At 39.3% G+C, this 20,371-nt stretch overlaps 1 protein-coding gene across 2 annotated transcripts in view; it reads left to right on the top strand.

Moving 5' to 3' along the window:
* The window catches only part of NSRP1 (nuclear speckle splicing regulatory protein 1), a 53,095-nt gene that overhangs the window by 19,471 nt on the left and 13,253 nt on the right, over positions 1 to 20,371 (top strand). The window contains exons 1-2 of one of the 2 annotated variants that reach the window (XM_078154774.1): positions 14,909 to 14,942; positions 16,304 to 16,381. Coding sequence is in view for 1 of the 2 variants with exons in the window: in XM_020963333.2 (XP_020818992.1) it covers positions 14,886 to 14,942 (57 nt within the window). In the remaining variant the exon portion in view is untranslated. Of the gene's footprint in view, positions 1 to 14,885; positions 14,943 to 16,303; positions 16,382 to 20,371 lie in introns of those variants that run through there. The other variant, XM_020963333.2, reaches the window with a different exon arrangement.

Raw genomic sequence — 20,371 nt, 5'->3', positions numbered from 1 at the left:
ACTTTGCCTTTATTAGATTTGGCCAATTTTATGGTATCCAGATTGTGCCATCTTGTATCCCAGCATGGGATCATTTGCATTAGGCAAGAATGCCACCTGTGCCTTCCCCAAAGTCTGATACGGGGGTTGTATACCACGGAGTGTCCTGGAGGGAGGGCTCTGAGGCACTAGTGAAGGCCTCCCTTCAGAATGCCTTGGAGCCACAAATTACTCTCCCTGGGGTCTGGTCCTCGATCTCATTCTGAATCCTCAGTGTGCTTTCCTCTGCCCTCAACTCTCCATCTGATCCACCAGGCCATTGGGAGAACTGTTACCTGCCAGTCTGAAATTAGGTCTGTTCTGTATAGAGCATTCTCCCTGTTCTTCAGTCTAGTGACCTTGTTTGCAGTGGAAAGTAGGTGAATCTGGTGTATATTCTGTTCTCACAAAGCCGTGCTGATCTTGGTGGTTCCCTTTCCCGAGTGCTCATCTACCTTGCCTTTAATGATGTGATCTGTAATATTGTTAGGATGTGAAGTTAGGCTCACTGGCCTAGAGTCTGAATCCTCTTTCTGAAAACCAGGCCCACATTTGCCCTTCACCAGTTGTACAGCACATTTTCCGAGATATTGACTTACCAACCTCAGCCACAAGTTCTTGTAGCACCCTATGTAGTTCATCTGGGCCTGATGACTTGATCTTAGTGAATACAGCTAAGTGCTCTCATGTAATCTCATTATCTTGTGTTTCAGTTCCCTATCAATCATTTTTGTTTCATCCTTGCCAGTCTCCTTTGTGTATCATTCTCTTTGGTAGAGAAACAAACAAAATAAGGTTTGAGTTAGTTCTATTTTGTGGTGGTTGTTGTTGTTGCTGTTGTCATGCTTTCACTCCCAGGTTGAAGTTCTCTTCCATTTTTGTGGGTTTTAGTTTTGTTTTGGCGAGGCAAGTGGGGTTAAGTGACTCGCCCAGGATCACACAGCTAGTGGCTATCATGTGTCTGAGGCCGATTTGGACTCAGGTCATCTTGACTCCAGGGCCAATGCTCTATCCACTGTACCATCTAGCTGCCTCTCTGTTCCATTTTTGAGGGTCCTTTTGCTTCCAGCATTGCTAAAAATAGTATTTCTGGCTGTAACTCAGTCTTCTCTCAGGGTTAGACCTCCAATCCTGTTCTTTCAGGATATCGCCTCTCTTTTCCATTCATCCTCAGTTACCTGACTTCAATTCCACTTTTATAAATCTTTTAAAAAATTTGCTCTTCTTTTTTGATGTAATAGATTGTCTTATAAAGTACTGGGGTCATTGGATTCAGAGCTGAAGAGTACATCAGGAGTCCTCACTTCTGATCCCTTCATCTGACAGATGAGTTAACTGGGTGTCCCTTAAAGTGCCTTACTTAAGGTCACACATATAGTAATATCAAAGGGGGAGATTTGAACCCATCCGGTGCTCTTTCTTCTATACCAGGAGTTCTTAACCCTTTTTTATGTCCTGACACCATTGACTGTCAGGTGAAGCTTGTGGACTGTTTCTCGGGAATAATGATTTTTAAGTAAGTAAATAAAATCTATAGAATTACGAAGGCAGTATTATATTGAAATACAGTTATCAAACTATTTTAAAAATGAAGTTCACAGACTCCAGGTTAAGAACTCTTCTTCCACACCATGTTGTCTCTCTAAATCTAAGCTGGCTAATGTGTTTGTATCAAATGGGATAACATGTGAAGTCTTTACAAACTTGAGAAAACTATGCAAATGCTAACAGTTATTATTGGTCTTATGTAGAACTGCCCCTGTTTTTCTGCATCTGAAGAATCATTTGTGTCATAAGAATTTTTTTCCTTCAGAACATCTTATCCCTCTTGAGCCAGCTTGCACCACAGAATTTTGGGCTATGGGATGGATCCTGCCTGTCCTTTCCTAATTTCTTTGTAATCTGATCTCCCAAAATCTACGTTGTCCGCGAGACTACGCCGACTTCCATACCTAAGATGACATCCAAATGATAATGGCCGCTTCCTCCCAAGATGCCTGTCATTTGACATGTATGTCTGTTCCTTTTTAATTGGGCAGAGTCAGACTCCAGCAGTTGCCTTTGTTGCCTTATCTGCTTTTTGAAGAATGAAATTATCTTTAAAAAGATAGTCAAGAATTTATCAACTGCTTTGCTTTAAGCAGAGAGTTCCAACAGGTGTTTCCTATAGATTTAAATTTACAGCTATTGTTATGAGAGAAATGTCTCTTCTCTAAGTTCATTTGGTAGATAACTGTTGTCAAATATATATTTACTACGACACAGAAATAAGAAAGTTAAAAAATACAGATTTTATTATGTTTAAGCACAGGTTTGGGCCTCAGAAAACCTGAACCTTCATTAGGATTCTAACCAGACCTTTTGTAGGCAAAATTATGTCACAGTGACAGAGAAATAAGGCTTTACATAAATTTTCACATCCCATGGGACAGGTTTTGGTCGAGTGAAATTAATATTAACAGAAGGTAGGTTTTCAGTTAACCAAAAGTTTCAGGAGAAAGAAAAAGAAATAGAAAACTCCCATTACACTACCTTGTGGTAATTAAGTACTGAGGGGAGTAGAAGATATTTTTATCCTAATTTACTTTTAGTTATGATTTATATTTTATTACATAGCTGTCTTCCATGTGGAGAAAAAATTAAAGTTAATAAGGTCTTCATTTTTCCAGATTAAAACTCTGATTTTGCTGTTATTCATTATTCATTCTCATTTCTTTGAATTATAACATAAAAAAGGATTACCCATCTTTAATCTTCATCCCAAATAGGGTGGCTTGTTTATTAGAAGAAAAGCAAGGGCCATATTGGAGGGATTTTCTTCCTATGTAGTTGTTGTTGGATTTTTCTTTCAAAAAATTTTTTTGAAGACTTAAATGGAATGTTGTAGTCTATATATAAGATTCACCTTAGCTTTTTAATAGCAATTATAGGTCACCCAGATATACTTACATAACATAGAATACATGTTTCATAAGAAGTGATTCTGTTTATGATATCTATCACAGTACTGTGAGTTGTCCTAGGACTTCTCAGTGTATATGTAAGCAACTTGTAATAAATTTCATTGCCTCTGAGAGTATTAACATTGAGTCTTTCCTATACATTAAGATCAAAGGGATTGGCTTAAAAATGTTTGTCAAACATTTGATTGTTCTTGAGATTTACTGCTGTTGTTGTATAAATACCAACCTAGATCAAACAGTGCTTCTGATTTCTGCCCCTCACTATTGTTCTTCAAGTGTGCTAGGCTGTAAATCTTTGGCGTCTCGGCTATTCCTCCTTCACTGCCACTGTACTGTGTGACAAAATCTTTGTTCTTCCTTTGAAATTCTCTTGCATTTCTAGACGTGGAATGAGAGGATACTGGAGTTGAAAAGGACCTTACAGATAATAGAGTCCAATACCCTCATTTTATTGAGGAAGAAATTGAGACCTAGCATGATTTTCTTTATTTGACAGTGATTTGTCCTGTAGGTTGTCACTGGTAGAGTGGGGAGAATGAGTCTGCGGGAAGCATGTCATGAGATCCAGTAGCCAAATCATCTCAGAGCATTTATGGAGGAAGCCAGGCCAAAACCAAGAGAACAGTGGACACTGATCTGCCAGCATTTTTATAGTCACCAGTGACAGATGAACCACCATATTTGAGCTCTTTAATACCCAAGTGAGTCCCTTTTGTGCCCTATGAATAAGGAGAAAAGTTGCTTAGGAAAGTAAAGCTGGCAAAAGGAGCCAGACCCCAGAAGTTCACACTGAAGAAATATGTGCTAGATTGGTTCAATATTCAAAATATCTGAAAGAAAAAAATGATTGAAAAAGTAGTAAGATTTTTACTTAAAAAGTAAGACATTAAGAATGACCCCCTCATATGTCTACTATCTCATCTTTATAAAACCTTCACAAGAATGATCTGCGTATGAGTTCAGGAGAGAACAGGCAAACTTTTGTAGAGCATTCTTTTCAACTTACCACATCTACAGAGTCTTACAACGGACTGAAAAGTACTGAGAATACAAGAGCCATATTATTACTCTTTTTTAAAATTACCACAAAGTATAATCTTAAAGGCTCTTTTCCAATAAGGTATCTCCTTGGTACAAGTTAGGGTCCTTTCAGATTCCTGATAAATGCAACCACAGACATAACTTTCTTCAGTGACCTCTGATTTTCCATGTCAAGCAAAGGAGAGTGATTGAATGCTTGCAAAAGTATCTGCCTCTGGCATAGAGCATATTCTTCTCAGAGTTCAGATGATTATGTTTGCAGGTGACATAATTGTGATGGCTTTAGGAAGTCCCAGACTATTTAGAGAGTCTTCAGTGAAATCCATAACCACGCAAAAAAGGATTGGCCTAACAATCCGCTCAGGATAAAAAGGTGCTCAAAGAATGCTGGTTGACGAGACTTTCCCTTGCAGCTGATTGGGGGAACCCCAGTGAGTTAGTCCATTCATTGGTACCGTACATATATCTTAAATAGGCACTGTGATTGGACAGTGGGCTGCCAGGTCCATTCAGACAAGAGGGTTTTGCATGTTATAAAGGTAATCATTAAAAGTTTATTGCCATGAATGAAAGAGCATTCAGATCTAATTTAGATACACGTATGGTTTGGCACTAATAGCCATTTTTCCCTGAAAATAAGTAATTTATGCAGCTTTAATTTCAGTTAGCTAGGATTTTGGCTTCTTTTTTAATCTTTTGTTAAAAACAAGACGACTACAAGTGACGAGAGCAACCAAAAATCTCATTTCGCTCTCCCTCTCTGAGAAATTGAATCTTGGTCATCTTACAAAAGCTGTAGCTTTGTTCTTTAGTGAAATCTATACCTAGAGCTCTACAAAGTCATTGATTTAGGAGCACGTAAGCATTTCCAGATCACACTTTGCTTTAACAGTGATTTATATTGAATATCTACAAGAAAAAGATGTTTAAGTCACTTCTTAGACCTTTAATGAAAAAATTATAGTCACATGACACTATTTGATAAATGATTAAGGATTCTATTAAATTGTTCAGTTACTTGAACTGTGATATAATAAATATTAAAATAATCTATGAAAAGGGGGGGGTAACTAGGTTACACAGTGGATAGAGCACCAGCTCAGGGGTCAGGAGAGGACCTGAGTTCAAATCCGGCGTCAGACATTTACTAGCTGTGTGACCTTGGGTTAAGTCACTTAACTCCAGTTGCCTCAAAAAAAAAAAAGTAAGGAAGAGAGCAGACTAGGCTGCTCTTGGGAAATTTACACAGGGACCCTAAGCTGCTCCCTAATATACAAACATATAACAAGTATTCTTTCAGGATATCAGATAAATCCACAAAAATCATCAGCATATAGTACCAATAAAACTCAGCAAGGAAATTCCATTTAAAATTACTACAGAATATATAAAGTACTTGGGAATCTACCTTCCAAGATACACATAAAAATTATATGAATACTACAAACAAATGCTTACAGAAATAAGACAGGTTGAAATAATTGAAAAAATATTAATTGCTTATGGGTAGGATGAGCTAATATAATAAAAATGACAGTGCTACCTAAGCTAATTTTCTTATTCAATGCCATAGCAATCAAACTACCAAAGAATTACTTTAGGACTAGGAAAAATAATAACAAAATTTATATGGAAGTCAAGAATCTCAAGAGAAATAATGAGAAGTGGGAACAAAAAGAGCCTTGCAGTACCAGATCTCAAACTATACTACACAACAGTTTGGTAAGAAATAGCTCAGTCAGTGGGATAGATTAGATATACAGCATACAGAAGCAAATGTTATATAATGCCTTAGTATTTGATAATCACAAAGACCTCAGCTACTGGGATAAGAACTCATTTTTTGACAAAACATGCTGGAAAATTAGCAGTGTGGAAGAAATTAGATTTAGGCTAATACCTAATAACTTGTACAAAGATAAGCTCCAAATGGATATGTGACCTAGATGTGAAAGGTCACATCATAAATAGAAACATGAAAAATGTACCTATCAGGGGGCGGAGCCAAGATGGCGGAGTGAAAGCAGTGACTTGCTTGAGCTCTCCCCCAAACCCCTCCAAATACTCATAAAAAATGGCTCTAAACAAATTCTGAAGCAGCAGAACCCACAAAAAGACAGAGTGAAACAAATTTCCAGCCCAAGACAACCTAGATGATTGATCAGAAAGGTGTATTGCACAGGGTTGGGAGTGCAGAGCAGCGCGGTGTGGGCACGCAGGCTTCAGCGAACCTGGAGCAGGCCTCAGAGGACTGAATCTTGGGCAGCTGTGGCGGTTTCCAGACTCCTCAACCCACAAATGCCAAAGAAAACTTAGAAGGTCAGTGGGAAAAGTCTGTTTCTGTCGGTGCTGAGACAGGAAGGTGGGGTTTCAGCTCCATTCCCCAAGAGTGTAGCCCGGGGAAGGGGGGGCAGCTGCTTCCTGAGCTTCTGGCCCACAGACTGAAGGGGAATCCAGTGGCTGATCAGAGATGGATTGCAGGGATCTCTTTGCCAGTGCTGAGGCAGGAATCTCTTGCTTTGCCCCTGTTTGGATCTGGGTCACAGTTCTAGGCGGTGGTGCTGGAGTGAGGAGGAACACTGGCATGGTAGAGCTTGGAGTGGCTGTGGAGAGGAACCCTTCCTCACAGTTACAGGACAGAAAGGAATACTTGTGGTCACAGGCCAGGAAAGGAGTAAACACCTTGCCCCTTATCATACCACCTTGAAAGAACTGAAAATTTACAGGTCCCTACAGTTATCTCTGAAAACAGCTGTACAAACCCCTGAAGCTTGGGACAATACATTCTCCACATTGGAAGCAGACTCTTACCTTAACAAAGAGTTTAAAACTCAAGTAATTGGCCGGGATCATGAGCAAGCAGCGCAAAAAGAGTCAGACCATAGAATCTTACTTTGGTGAAAAAGAAGATCAAAACATACAACCAGAAGAAGACAACAAAGTCAAAGCTCCTACATCCAAAGCCTCCAAGAAAAATATGAATCAGTCCCAGGCCTTGGAAGAGCTCAAAAGGGATTTTGAGAAGCAAGTAAGGGAAGTAGAGGAAAAACTGAGAGTGATGCAAGAAAATCACGAAAAACAAGCAACAGCCTGCTAAAGGAGACCCAAAAAAATACTGAAGAAAATAACACCTTAAAAAATAGCCTAACCCAAATGGCAAAAGAGGTCCAAAAAGCCAATGAGGAGAAGAATGCCCTAAAAAGAAAAATTGGCCAAATGGAAAAGGAAGTCCAAAAGATTACTGAAGAAAATACTTCCTTAAAAATTAGAATAGAGCAATTGGAAGACAGTGACTTTATGAGAAATCACGACACAGTAGAACAAATCCAAAAGAATGAAAAATTAGAAAACAATGTGAAATATCTCATTGGAAAAACAACTGACCTGGAAAATAGATCCAGGAGAGAGAATTTAAAAATTATTGGACTATCTGAAAGCCATGATCAAAAAAAGAGCCTAGACATCATCTTTCAAGAAATTATCAAGGAAAACTGCCCTGATATATTAGAACCAGAGGGCAAAATAGAAATTGAAAGAATCCACAGATCTCCTCCTGAAAGAGATCCCCAAAGGAAAACTCCTAGGAATATTATAGCCAAATTCCAGAGTTCCCAGGTCAAGGAGAAAATATTACAAGCTGCCAGAAGGAAACAGTTCAAGTACTGTGGAAACACAATCAGGATAACACAAGATTTAGCAGCTTCTACATTAAAGGACCGCAGGGCATGGAATATAATGTTCCAGAGGGCAAAGGAGATAGGATTACAACCAAGAATCACCTACCCAGCAAAACTGAGTATAATCCTTCAGGGGAAAAAATGGTCATTCAGTGAAATAGAGACTTTCAAGCATTCTTGATGAAAAGACCAGAGCTGAATAGAAAATTTGACTTTCAAATACAGGACTCAAGTGGAACATGAAGAGGTAAACAGGAAAGAGAAATCATAAGAGACTTATTAGGATTGAACTGTTTACATTCCTGCATGGAAAGATGATGTATATGTAGATAGATAGATAGAGGGCACAGGGTGAGTTGAAGATGAAGGGGTCATATCTGGAGAATAAAATTAAGGGATGAGAGAGGATTATACTCGGAGAAGAAGAAAGGGAGAGGTAGAATGGGGTAAACTATCTCACAAAAAAAAAACAGAAAAGAAAAGTCTCTTACAGTGGAGGGAAAACAGGGGAAGGTGAGAGAGAATGAGTGAATCTTATTCTCATAGGATTTGGATGAAGGAGGGAATAACAAACACATTCAATTGGGTATGGAAATCTGTCTTACCCTACAGGAAAATAGGGGGAGAAGGAGACAAGAGAGCAGGGGGATGATAGGAGGGCATATTGGGAAAGGGAGTAATCAGAAGGAAGTATTTCTGAGGAGGGACAGGGTCAAAAGAAAGAAGAGAATAAATGGGAGGGCAGGGTAGGATTAAGGGAAATAGAGTTAGTTTTTCACAACATGTCTGCTATGGATGTGTTTTGCATAACTGCACATGTACAACCTATATTGAGTTGCTTGCCTTTTCACTGAGGGTGGGTAGGGAAGGAGAAAGAGAGAAAATTTGAAACCTAAAGTTTTAAAAACATGTTTGAAAAAAATGTTTTCACATGCTACTGGGAAATAAGAAATACAGGAAATGGGGTACAGAAGTCTGTCCTGCCCTACAGGAAAATAGAAGGGGAAGGGGATAAGAGAAGAGGAGAGAGATAGAAGAGAGGAGAGACTAGGGGAAGGGATATTCAAAATGCATGCCATCTTGGGATGGGAGGAGGGGGGAGATGGGGTATAAATTTGGAATTCAAAAACTTGTGGGAGTGAATGTTGAAAGGTAAAAATAAATAAATTTATATTAAAAAAAATAAAATTTTTTTAAAAAAATGTACCTATCAGAAAAGTTCATGACCAAAAAAGGAATAGAAAGGATGGAAGAAGATAAAATGGAAAATTTTGATTACATAGAAAGTTTGATTACCTTAAAAGTTTTTACACAAGTAAATCTAATAAAGCTAACCACAACTAACTGGGAAAAATCCTTGCAGCAAGTCTCTCTGATAAAGCTCTCATTTATTTATGTTTAAATATACACATTGTTGTTACTTTTTAATAAGAAAAAGATTCATTCCTTAGTTGATTAGTGGTCAAAAGATAGGAAGTAGACTGGTCCAGCAATTGAGGAGAAAGGGTAATAGGTAGCCTTTGAACTCAACTCCTGTTTTATCTGTAATTAGTACCAAACAGTTTAGCACTTAACTGACCTTAACTGTTTCATGTTTTTGAGCTCTGTTTCTTTACCAGAGTATAAACTCTTCAATGTTCAGTTGTTTTCAGTCGGGTCCAACTCTTTGTCACCGCATTTGGGGTTTTCTTGGCAGAGATCCTGCAGCAGTTTGCCATTTCCTTCTCCAACTTATTTTACAGATGAGGCACCTGAGGCAAACAGGGTTCAGTGACTTGCCCAGGGTCCCACAGCTAATAAGTTTCTGAGGCCAGATTTGAACTTTTGGGAGGATGGGTCTTCCTGACTCCAGGCCTGCTGCTGCTATCCATTGTGCCACCTAGCTGCTGAGCTTTCTAATAGCAGAGACTAAATGTTAATCTTGAGGTTTCCCACAAGAGCATTTGGTAGGGTGAAACAGTAAGTATTTGTTCCATGCGTCTATGAGTAAAGTAATTGGTTAGAAAGAGGATTTTCAGAAGCCTGGCATTTAACTTTCTTCTTCACGTGATCAAGATACAGGAAAATCATTACCCTTGGATTAGTTGGATTTTGTATGCTGTCTTCAGAAGTTTACTGACATTCACCCACTAAGTCTGTATAACCCATGCTTCACTTTGCTCTCCTCCCCCACCAAACTTCAGGGACCAGACACCATGCCACGAAGGACTTAATTAACCCTTTCCCCTCCGGAACACACTCTGGGGCCATGATGGATGGCAACACGCCTCTTATTATTTGAACTCTCCTTTGTAACAGAAAAACAGTTAAGCAAAACCAATCAAAACAGCAACATTTAACATCTTTAGTGTCCTCCCCTCACTGAAAAAGCAGGGACCTAAATTTCCTATTTTCTTATTTGCCTTTTCTTTATTATAATGTATGCAAAATTATACAAGCCACTCAGGCAGAGGAAATTTTGGAAATGAAAACAGATAGCTGTGTATCTTCCCCTTTCACTATTTAAATTTGGATGCCTTTGCCTCTAGGTCTATGGCAAATAGCTCTAAGAAAAGTGCTCAAAATCCTATGCTGTTACACGGAGCATGGCCCAGTGACATTAAATAATAAATTACAGCTACTTTATGACTGCTTGCTTTCCTCTCTGGGTTAGCAGCTTCATTTATATTATTAGGTTATCTTCCTTTCGTCAAAAGAAATTAAAAACAAAAAAGCAGGATGCCTGAAGAGGGGTTTCTGCTCATATCAGTCACCAGGAATCAATCTGCTGTTCCACAAAAATATGATAGTGAAAAGACTTCTTTTTGAAATAACAAATTCAAAAGGTTCACCTGTCGTTCATTTATCCAGAGTGCTGGTCAGCCAAGAGAAAAGCAGATCCCTCTTCAAATGGTTTATGGCTACAATTTCCTGTTGTGCTCTGAGAACTGAGAGATGAGAACTTCCTGTTCTTTTGTATTGTTTTTACTTATCAATGGGCTGTTTATTAAAGGGAGGCCTTACAAATCAGCAGTGTCCTTTATGGATTTTGTTTGCCCACATCCAAGCAACTCTAGAAGAATTGAGCTTACGTTAGGTGATTAAAATTTTGACTTCTTGGTGAAACAGAGAATGTTTATCTTGAGCTAGTCATAGTAACAACACACTCATAACAAACCTGTAGCACTTTAAGGTCTGTGCAGAATGCTTTCATATGGTTAACAGTTCGCAGTTCTTTGAAAACTATATGCTGTTGTTGTTTTTACTACTTCTCTATTGGGCAATGGTTTTTGGTCTTATGTTTTTGTTAGTTCTTAAGCTCTGTCCGTTATACATACCAGGCTCCCATTAGAATTGCAATCCAGCTTGGGGAAGGGAAGGAGGAAAGAAAGAAAGGGAGGGGACCAGTACATGGTTCAAGGACCTGGGGGGGTTGGGGGACAAAGAAGGGAGAGCAGGAGGAAGAACCCTGGTAGGGAGGATAGCTACGTGGGGGGAGGTGGATGACAGTCATAAACTGGAGAGAACAAAGACAGGAGAGGATGGGCAATACGAGTTGCCCAGCATGGTGGAACAGACATGTAGAACCCAACACAGACCCAGGAAAGACATACACAGGAGGGCTGGACATGCAGGTGGAGTGAGGCAAATATCTTTCTCTTGGAGGGGTGTGTGTGTGTGTGTGTGTAGAAGCCTGAGGAGCATGGAGTCAAAGGGCAGGAGTGGAGAGAGAGAGCACAGTAAAGTAGTACAGTAGAGGAAAGTTACATTGGTGTTTCTTTGGAGTGCAGATTTCTTTTAGAATTATTTACATAAAGTCAAATTTGCTAATGCGAATTTATTTAAAGCAAGAACTATCTGTAACCAATGATGTCTGAAAATAATGTGCAACATTACAACTACACTTGTAGACTTCCCATTTCCACAAGGAGGTAGCGTGGCGTGGGGTGGGTGTCTTCCCTTTCAGCCATGCTTGTTTTTTATAATTTTGCAATATTTACCTTTTTTGTGGTTCTTTCTATTAATTTTGTGGTCATCATTTTTATGTATTGTTTACTTGGCTCTACTTTCTGCACTCTTCATCCAGTTCGTGTAGACCTTTCCATGCTTCTTTATATTCATGACATTTGTCATTCCTTTTAGTACAGTAATATTCCATTACCTTCATGTACAACAGTTTAGCCATTCCCTAATCGATGAGCATCTACTTTTTTTCCAACAATTTTGCTATGATGAAAAGTGCTGCTCTACGTATTTTGGTGTTTATGGGAGATTTCTTCTTATCTATGACTTTCTTGGGTTATAAGCTTAGTAATGGACTTTCTAGATCAAAAAGTAGGGATATTTTAGTTACTTTATTCACATAATCCTAAAGTGCTTTCCAAAACACTTGTACTGTTTTCACAGCTCCACCAATAATGTAGCAGTGTGTCTGTCTTCTCACAGCCCTTCCAACATAGACTATTCCCACCTTCTGTCAAAGTTTGTGGTGGTTTTTTTTTTTAACATATTTCATCCTCGTTGTCAGTCTGATCATCCTGCCATGCTACCAAGCTGCTGCTACTGCTTCACTTTCTGCCTCCAGCCAGGTCCTTTAGTTCTTGGGCTGGATTGTGCCTGATTGGTGAGAGTTCACCTTACCTAGCAAGGGTTATACTTGAGTTCATCCCATCTAACCAGCACCAGACCTGCCATCTTCCTACCGTGTTGCCCAGCTGCTGATGCTCCTCGAGCCTCTGTCAAATTCACTTCTTGTTCTGGGATCCCTACTACTGTTCCAGGAAAGGATTTGTCTATCCCAGTGACTTTCCTAAGTAAATCGCCCTCCTGCCACCACGCACTTATGTGTTGTTTTTCTGTTGGAATGTAAGCTTCTTGAAGGCAAGGACTGTCTCGGTTTTTAATTTGTATCCCGGTGCTCGGCACATTAGCAACCTTTTAGTAAATGCTTTTAGCAGTTGAGAGTATGTCGATATAATTGTTTAATAAGGCAAGGAAGTAAATGATATGTTAAAAAGGTCTTTTTAAAATGGCTTTTAAAAGATTTGGGCATTTTAGGTAATGTTTCAGTTAACTAAGATGTTAGTTTATGTAGAATACTTTACCACTCTCCATTATCCATTGGCCCCCAAAACATTACTCTAGCTAGATGAATCAGATATTATCAGGTTGTCTTTGTAGACATAATTTGGTACCAATACTAATGAATGAATGTTAATTTTTTTTTTTAGCATTTGTTCATTTCATAGAGTATATGTGCATGATAGACAAGGGAAAAGGAACAAAAATGAATGGACGCTCTTTTCAACATGACTGTTCTCTTCTGTAACTCTAAGATTGACAAGTAAGCTTGTTTTGAACTCTCATCCATCCTTTAAAGTTCAGTTTGGCTGCTGTCTCCTCCATGAAGCTTTCCTTGATCCATCCCTCTGTAACAATTCCTCAGAGTTTCCAAAGCACATTCCTTCTCACTGCCCTGTTCCATTTTTATCATCCCTGTTTATCTGTTGTATTCTTAGACTTTCAGCTCTAAAAAGGCAGGGTCTCTGAACTTTGTAGCACAGTGCTCTGCACATAGTAGTTACTTAATAACTATTTGATAAATCAATCACCAGGTATTTATTGGTTTTCTCCTCTGTGTTGCGCATTTTGCCCCATATTTGATGATTATTTTAGAGCTGGGAGTTTAGATGGTGTTTGAAGCCTGGCTTTCAAGCTAACTGAAGTACACAATTTCTGGTATTAAAACCCTCTTTACTCTTACAGATTAATCATTCTGTGTCTATAAATGCCATTCTAACCAGTTTGAATGTAGTTCTGAAACATTTCTTCAGGCTGCAAAAACACGTTCCAACAAACAAAATACTACTCAGCCTTTCCACACTTACAGTCTAAAAACCCATACAATACAATGCATGTCAGTGTATTTGGGGCTTTGTGGCAGCTAGTGGAGCACCAACTCAGCCTAGGTTGTGCCTGTTTACCTTGCTCTAAATCCTTTTTCGAAATATATGTATTTTTTGAAATTCTGAATGTAGATGACACTGCCAAAACAAAGAGCATTTACATATACAAGTAGAATGGGTGGGGGAAAGGGTATTCTATGTGAAACCATAAATCTCTGTTTTGAACAGCTTAATTTTTAGAGAATGTAATAAATCCACCATGTTGAACTTTCAAAGCTGTCCTTCTCTGTTTCCTTCTCAACTTCCTTCAGTTCTTTTCTGTGCATTTTAGACAGTTCTTCAGTGACTTTTTCTCTCTTTGTTTTCTGACAGTACTTTCCTTTCTCCCCAAATCTCACCTACCCCAAGTAAAAAAAGAAAACCATGATCCTTGGAGAATAGGCAAAGAGAATAAATCCGTATATGGGCCGTGTCAGCCTGTGTCCCGTTCTGAGCCCTGAGTTCCCCACCCTGCTGGTAGGAGTGGGGCAGCAGCGGGCTTGATTGTCCATCCGTCTTTTGCAGGTGTAGCTGGTCCTTGAGTCTTCCCAAGCTGTTTGTCTTTGCCGTGATATTGTTACCATGCGTAATGTTCTCCTGGCTCTTCTCACTTCCCCTCCGCATCAGTTCATACAAGGCCACCCACACTTTCTGAAAACATATCTTTCTGTGTCAGAAACCTTAAAAAACCTTTAACCTCCCCCCAAAGGATTTGCAGTCTGTTTCTTGGTGATATGACTTGTGAGTCAGGTTCTGTGCTGGCCAGAAGCACGGCCAGTGGTTCCTGAGGTCAATTGCATTGGTACATTAACATATTTGGGCAAGTAAAGCCATAGTAAATTGTTTTAAATCAAATATGTTAATTTTTAAATTTTTTTTTAACCATGCTATGCATTTTAGGGGCTCATATTTGAAGGACTTAACTATGACTGCTGGAATTAGGTAGAAGAATAAGGAGAATGTATAAAGCTTTGATGCAGTTCAGGAACGTCCCTACGTGAATCCTTTTTCCTTCACCATTTCTTGAATATCGTATACAAAGCACTATCTTGTGTTTCCCAGGGAATATGGAGATCATAGCTATAGAACTCTTTTACTTGTTTATTCTGAGAAGTTTTAGAAATAGATTTGAACGAGATTTTAATTTAACATACAGAAACACAAAACACTGGTTTTTACTGTGTTATTAGTTAGTAATGAGAAGATGAGGGAGACATTTTTAACAGGCTTAATCTAAGAGGTAATTGTTTTTCTTTTGACAGACCTCCGTGAGCGACAGCCTTCAGAGAGAAGCCTTCAAGAAGCAAGTGATGAAGCAGGTACAGGGAAGAAATACTCACAGTACATCGGCAAAGTCAGAGTCTCTGCTTATGTTTTCGTATCTTGTCTCGTACGTGGTGATTGGTCCAACACTGGAGACTCACTTCAGTGAATAACGGGAGTCCAGAGAAGGCTTCCCGTGTCGGTGTTGGAGGAAGTCCTTGTTGGGCAAGCTAATTCTTTGCTGCTGGACTAGGACAGATAAAAGCCATTTTTGGCTTTTGGATGACTTAGCAGCGTGAGAAATGGGCCTCTTAGTTTAATGATTTCTGCTCTTGAACTAACATACTGAAAGTGAGAAACAGCATTCTTCTTCTCAAGGTGATTTCAGAGTTTCAGCCTCTTTGAAATAGAATTATATTCATTCTAAGTCTTGCTAAGTATTCAGTGGTTAAAATGCTGAAGAGCGAGCTTGCTAATAGAATGAATGTTGAGGGTTTTTTAAATTCATTTGTCTCAGTGTTCACTAAGTGCTTGTGGTTCTCCCTGTATCTTTTTTAAGGATATATCTTTCCTCTTTTGCCCCAGGACTCATTCAGGCAAGTGGGCAGTGAGAAGACCCTCCAACTTCAGGGGCTACCTGGCCCCATGCCTTTCCCTCTTGCCTCTTGCCATACTGGATGGTAAAGAACCCCCAGCAGTCTCACCTGATTTTCTGACCCTAGGCCTTCCCTTCCACCCTGCCATCATGCCCTTCAGACTTCTAGCTTCTCTGTTCCTTTCCTTGCCCGACTTCTGGCTCTCTAGATTTTACTATGCCCCAATCACCTTTTTACTTTGGAGGTTCCTTCAGTGTCTGTGGCCTTGCCCTTGAACATCCCTCAGCCCCTTAGCGCCCTATTAGTAAGCCTCCATGGGAGGAAGAGCCCAGACTCTCCTTGTTGCCTTCACCTCCTGGCTCTGATTCCACAGACCTGGGGTGCTCCCTGCTGCCCCTCACTTTTAGTTCCTTTTCGTGTGTCATTAGAATGTAAGCTCTGTGAGAATAGTCACTATCTTTTCTTTTGCTTGTATCCATATCTCTAGTACCTGATAGCACAGTGCCTGGCTGTGTAGTTAAGTATCTAATAAATGCTTGTTGACTGACTTTTTTATATCAAGTGTCACCTTCGATTAGAGTCTGAGCCCCTCGAGTACAGGGACTGACTGTCTTGCTTTTTCTAGTTGTATCCCCAGCACTCCCTACATGGTAAAGCCTTTTCATTCCTTCTTTCCTTTATTCTACAAATTGTCATCATTACTTATTTACCCATATAAACATTTGTTATCCAAAAAATGTAAGACATTATTGCCAAGCAAGCATTTGAGGAATCTGCAAGATCTGTATTAAATTTAATCTCTCCGCTCTGCAAATTTATAGATTGGAAGGAACTAGAATGGGGGAATAGTCTGCCAGAGTTGTAGCTGTACCACAGTTCATGAAAATCTCCGTAAACAGGTCAGTTTATATGGTTGTCAGTAGGCATTTTTTAAGGGTCTTCTGTGTGCTGGTCACTGCTAAATGCATAGTAGTAACAGGTTCAGGACTAGGATTTTTTATCTAATCTGTAAAGGTTAGGGGGGATGCAGTTTGGTGAAAAGGAAAAGGGGGAGGGTTTTTGAAGCTTATGCCAAAGGTTCAGAACAGTGATTGAAGGTCATCAGTCATCCTCACTTGACATGAGCCCTGATACTACGCTATGGTATGGCAGTGACCCAGGCCTGTACAATTGGAAAGGCTCTGAACCAGAGCTGGGCTGTGAGCTGTTTGCTTTTGTCAGCCAATCAAACATTTATTAAACAGTTACTATGGGCCAGGTCCTGTATATAAGCTAAATGAAAGACAGGTCCTGCCCTCAAGGAACTGACATTCTGCTGGGGGAAGACTAACCTATCAAAGGGATCTGAAAAGGGAGGAGTGGAAGAAAGGGCACCTGGCAGGGGGAAGGGAGGAGAATGATGGCCAAGTCCACCAAGTGAAGCTTAGCTGGCCTGAGCCTTTCCTCAAAATGAGGTTCCAGTGGAAGAAAGGGTCTGTAGGGGTGCAGTTAAGTCTTTGAATTGCATAGTTATACGGATGGTCCAGCTAGAAATATGTAAGCCAGTTCAAACAACAGCTCTCATCATCTGTTATGTTTAGAGCACTGTGCTAGACTTTCTGAGATATGTATAAATACACATATCAATCAATCAGTAAATAATTATGAAGTGCCTGCTATGTGTATGAGTAACTCCACGTGGAGTAAACATAAAATTGACCAGTGGCATAGTAACAGTCTCCCAGAGCTTGGGAATCATAGGTTTATGGGTGGTAGAAGACCTTGGAAATCCTTTCAGAATATAGTTTTTACTTCAGAAAGCAACAGAGAACCAGTACAAGATTTTGAAGAGTAGGACAAAGATTGATGATGTACACAAAGAAAATTGTTTTGGTCACAAATATAGGACTGAGAAAATAGACCTGGAAAAGCCCCTGAAAGTTCTCATCTGTAAAAAGCATTGTAAAAAGTTTTGTAGTATAAATGATGGCGCTCTCCTAGAAAAAATCATTAATCACCAGATATTGAGGCTCTGCCACACCCAGTGTGCTGGGCTAACCACAAAGGGAAATAGAGATTTCTTAAAGATTCCTGTCCTGAAGGAGTTGTAGGTTTAAGTAAAAGTTGTTTTCTGGTCTTTTTTTCCCAGGTTTTTTTTTTAAATAACATTCCCCCCCCCCCCATTACATGTGGAAACAATTTTTAACATTCATTCTTTTTTTTTTAAGTTTTGAGTTCCAAATTCTATCCCTCCCTCCGTCCCCTCCCTTCTCCTTGACACAGTAAGCAGTCTGTTATAGGTTATAAATGTGCGGTCATGTAAAACATTTCAACATTAGTCATTTTGTGGAAGAAAACTCAAAACAAAAAAAAAAAGAAAGAAAAAAGGGAAAAATAGTATGTCTTGGACTGTATTCATATGGTTTTCTGGGCTTTTCTAGGGACTTATTAATGACTTAGATGTTACCAGGTGAGCTTGAGCTCTCATATCCAGGAATTTTAATTTTATGGCAGATTATATTGACTTAAGAAAACTTAGAATTTGGAGAATTGTGCATTCCCAGATGATATGGAAACCTTCCCCAAAATTGGTAACTTTCAGAGTTATTTTAGGTTTACTAGGCAGCAGTGCTGTATAAGAAATGAGGGGCTCATTAAGACTTTTTTGTCAAGATTGCCTTCAGGATTTGGAACATTTTGAGTTACATGTTTTTTTATTCCATCTTTTTAGATATATATTTTTAAAAAGGACCAAGGCTCCAGTCCAAAAGATGTTTAATTTACAAGATGTATAAGGGAATCTCTGTATAACTGGTTTATAGTTATTAATTTCTTTGTAACTAAGGGTATTTTCAGAGTTACATGAGATGAGAAATTGACCTCATACCAGTCTGGCATAGATCATAAGACCATTGATTTAGAGCTGGCAGGGGCCTCAAAGGGCATGGAAACTGAAACCCAGAGAGATTAAGTGTCAGTGATAGAGCTGGGAGGTAAACTGAGGCACTTTGACTGCAAGTCCAGCATTATTCATCAAGAGGGTCTCCAAAATCCATTAGCTCTCATTTTTTACCAGCCCCTTCCACATATAACTCCTGCAGTTCTCTTTGTGGTGGCTTTTAGGGACCTTCCCTTTTTCACTCCTTCCTCTTGTGGTCACATTGATGAGAAGTCTTTCAACTCGGCAGTAATAGTCAGAAGGAAAATACTGTATGTTGTATACTAGATATGTTGCTTTTAAACTAATGTTCTTATTTGCCCATACCTGTGAGTGAGTATTTTTAGGCCCTAAATTACATAATGCCCCCCCCAAAAAAAAATAGTAAACCACTAGTTTTCAAATGTTAAAATAAACAGTGACTTCTCTCTCTAGTGTTTTAAATATGGTTTATGTGAAAGTATACGTCATATTTGAGAATGTAGTAGAGTGCTGAACAAGGTTAAACAGTTTAATCCATAAAGAGCAGGGGAAATCTTTAGAATTCTGAAGACCTTAAACAGTATTCCTGGAAACAGTCATTTTATTTTTAAGAAAATAGGAGCTTCTTATTGGTGTTGAAATAGCTTTTTGGAGACACTGCTTTTGTTGTTCAGTTAGTAAGTATTTATTGAGTAAACCTGGCCCGGGACTTCAGCATAAATCCAAGATCTGGACTGTGCCTTTTGGGACTAAGAAATGGAATTCACTGAGTACCAAAATGTGTGTTTCTTTCATTGGGAGGGTCACCTGGCTCTCAAGTGCATAACAGAACTTCTCTGCCTTTTTGCCCGCTATGGCAGATGTCAGAGCCCATCTAGAAGCTGCTGTTATTTTTCAGCAGATCGTTTCTTGTGAACTGAGATTCTTAGCGTCCTCTGTCCCTTTTTCTGCCCCCCCAACACTGACATGGCATAAGTGATAGGGGGTTACACGGGGCTGAGGCCGTTATTGTATTTTTCTTTGTTCAGTTGTTCTTTGCCATCGCCAAGTGGGCAGTCTCATGGTGAGGAGCCTTTTGCACATTTAGCTTGCCCAGCCCTTTTAATAATGACGATGACCATCATGAAGATAACAATAACTGGCATTTATAGAGTGACTGCTGTGTGCCAGGCTCTGTGCTGAGTGTTTTGGTTTGGTTTGTTTTTTACAAATATTAGATCCCTACAACAACCGTGGGAGGCAGGTGCTATTATTATCCTCATTTTCCAAGTGAGGAAACTGAGGCAGACAGGGGTTAAGTGACATGCCCAGGGTCATATAGCTAGTAAGTGTCAGAGGCTGGATTTGAACTAGACCCAGGTTCTATCTACTGCACCACCTAGCTGCCATTTGGTCTTTTGTTGGAACCATAATGATACTTTTCCAACATGGTAGAACTCACCCAGACTAGTGTTCCATGGGTATAGCCTTTGAGAGCCCTGGATTATCTCCACACCACAGGGAGGCATCAAAACAGGAAAGGATGGCAAGAAATATAATGGAAGATACGAATCAGGAAAAAGGAAATAGAAAGTCTCTTCTTTTATATATATGTATATATCAGGAAAAGAAATGATAGACACTGGTGTTACAGGCACCATAATTTAATTAATCACAACAGGTGAAATATATATTTTAACATATAGGAAATGAGTTGTTACTGATGTGTCATTCCGTAATCAGTGATCTGAACAGTCAGACCACTGACTTGTTAGAGCAAAGATCAAAATTAACACAAAGCTAAAATAAAGATGAAAAATGAGAAAGTAAGATATGGTTTGAACTTGAAATAACTCAATCCTGACTTATTCAAACAAGTTATTCATGATGACAGATGGGTGATGGGCAGAAGAGAGGACATAGACTCAGACTGTAGTTTCATATAGAAGTTTTAACATCAATTGCCATAAAAGGGATACCCAGAAAGCCTAAAAAAGCATCTTAATCAGCA

The sequence above is a fragment of the Phascolarctos cinereus genome, unplaced genomic scaffold (genome assembly GCF_003287225.1).
Source record: "Phascolarctos cinereus isolate Bilbo 61053 unplaced genomic scaffold, phaCin_HiC Scaffold_5;HRSCAF=322, whole genome shotgun sequence".
In the NCBI taxonomy this organism is placed as follows: Eukaryota; Metazoa; Chordata; class Mammalia; order Diprotodontia; family Phascolarctidae; genus Phascolarctos; species Phascolarctos cinereus.
The sequence above is the reverse complement of the archived record's forward strand: the minus strand, read 5'-3'. Positions and strand labels throughout refer to the sequence as shown.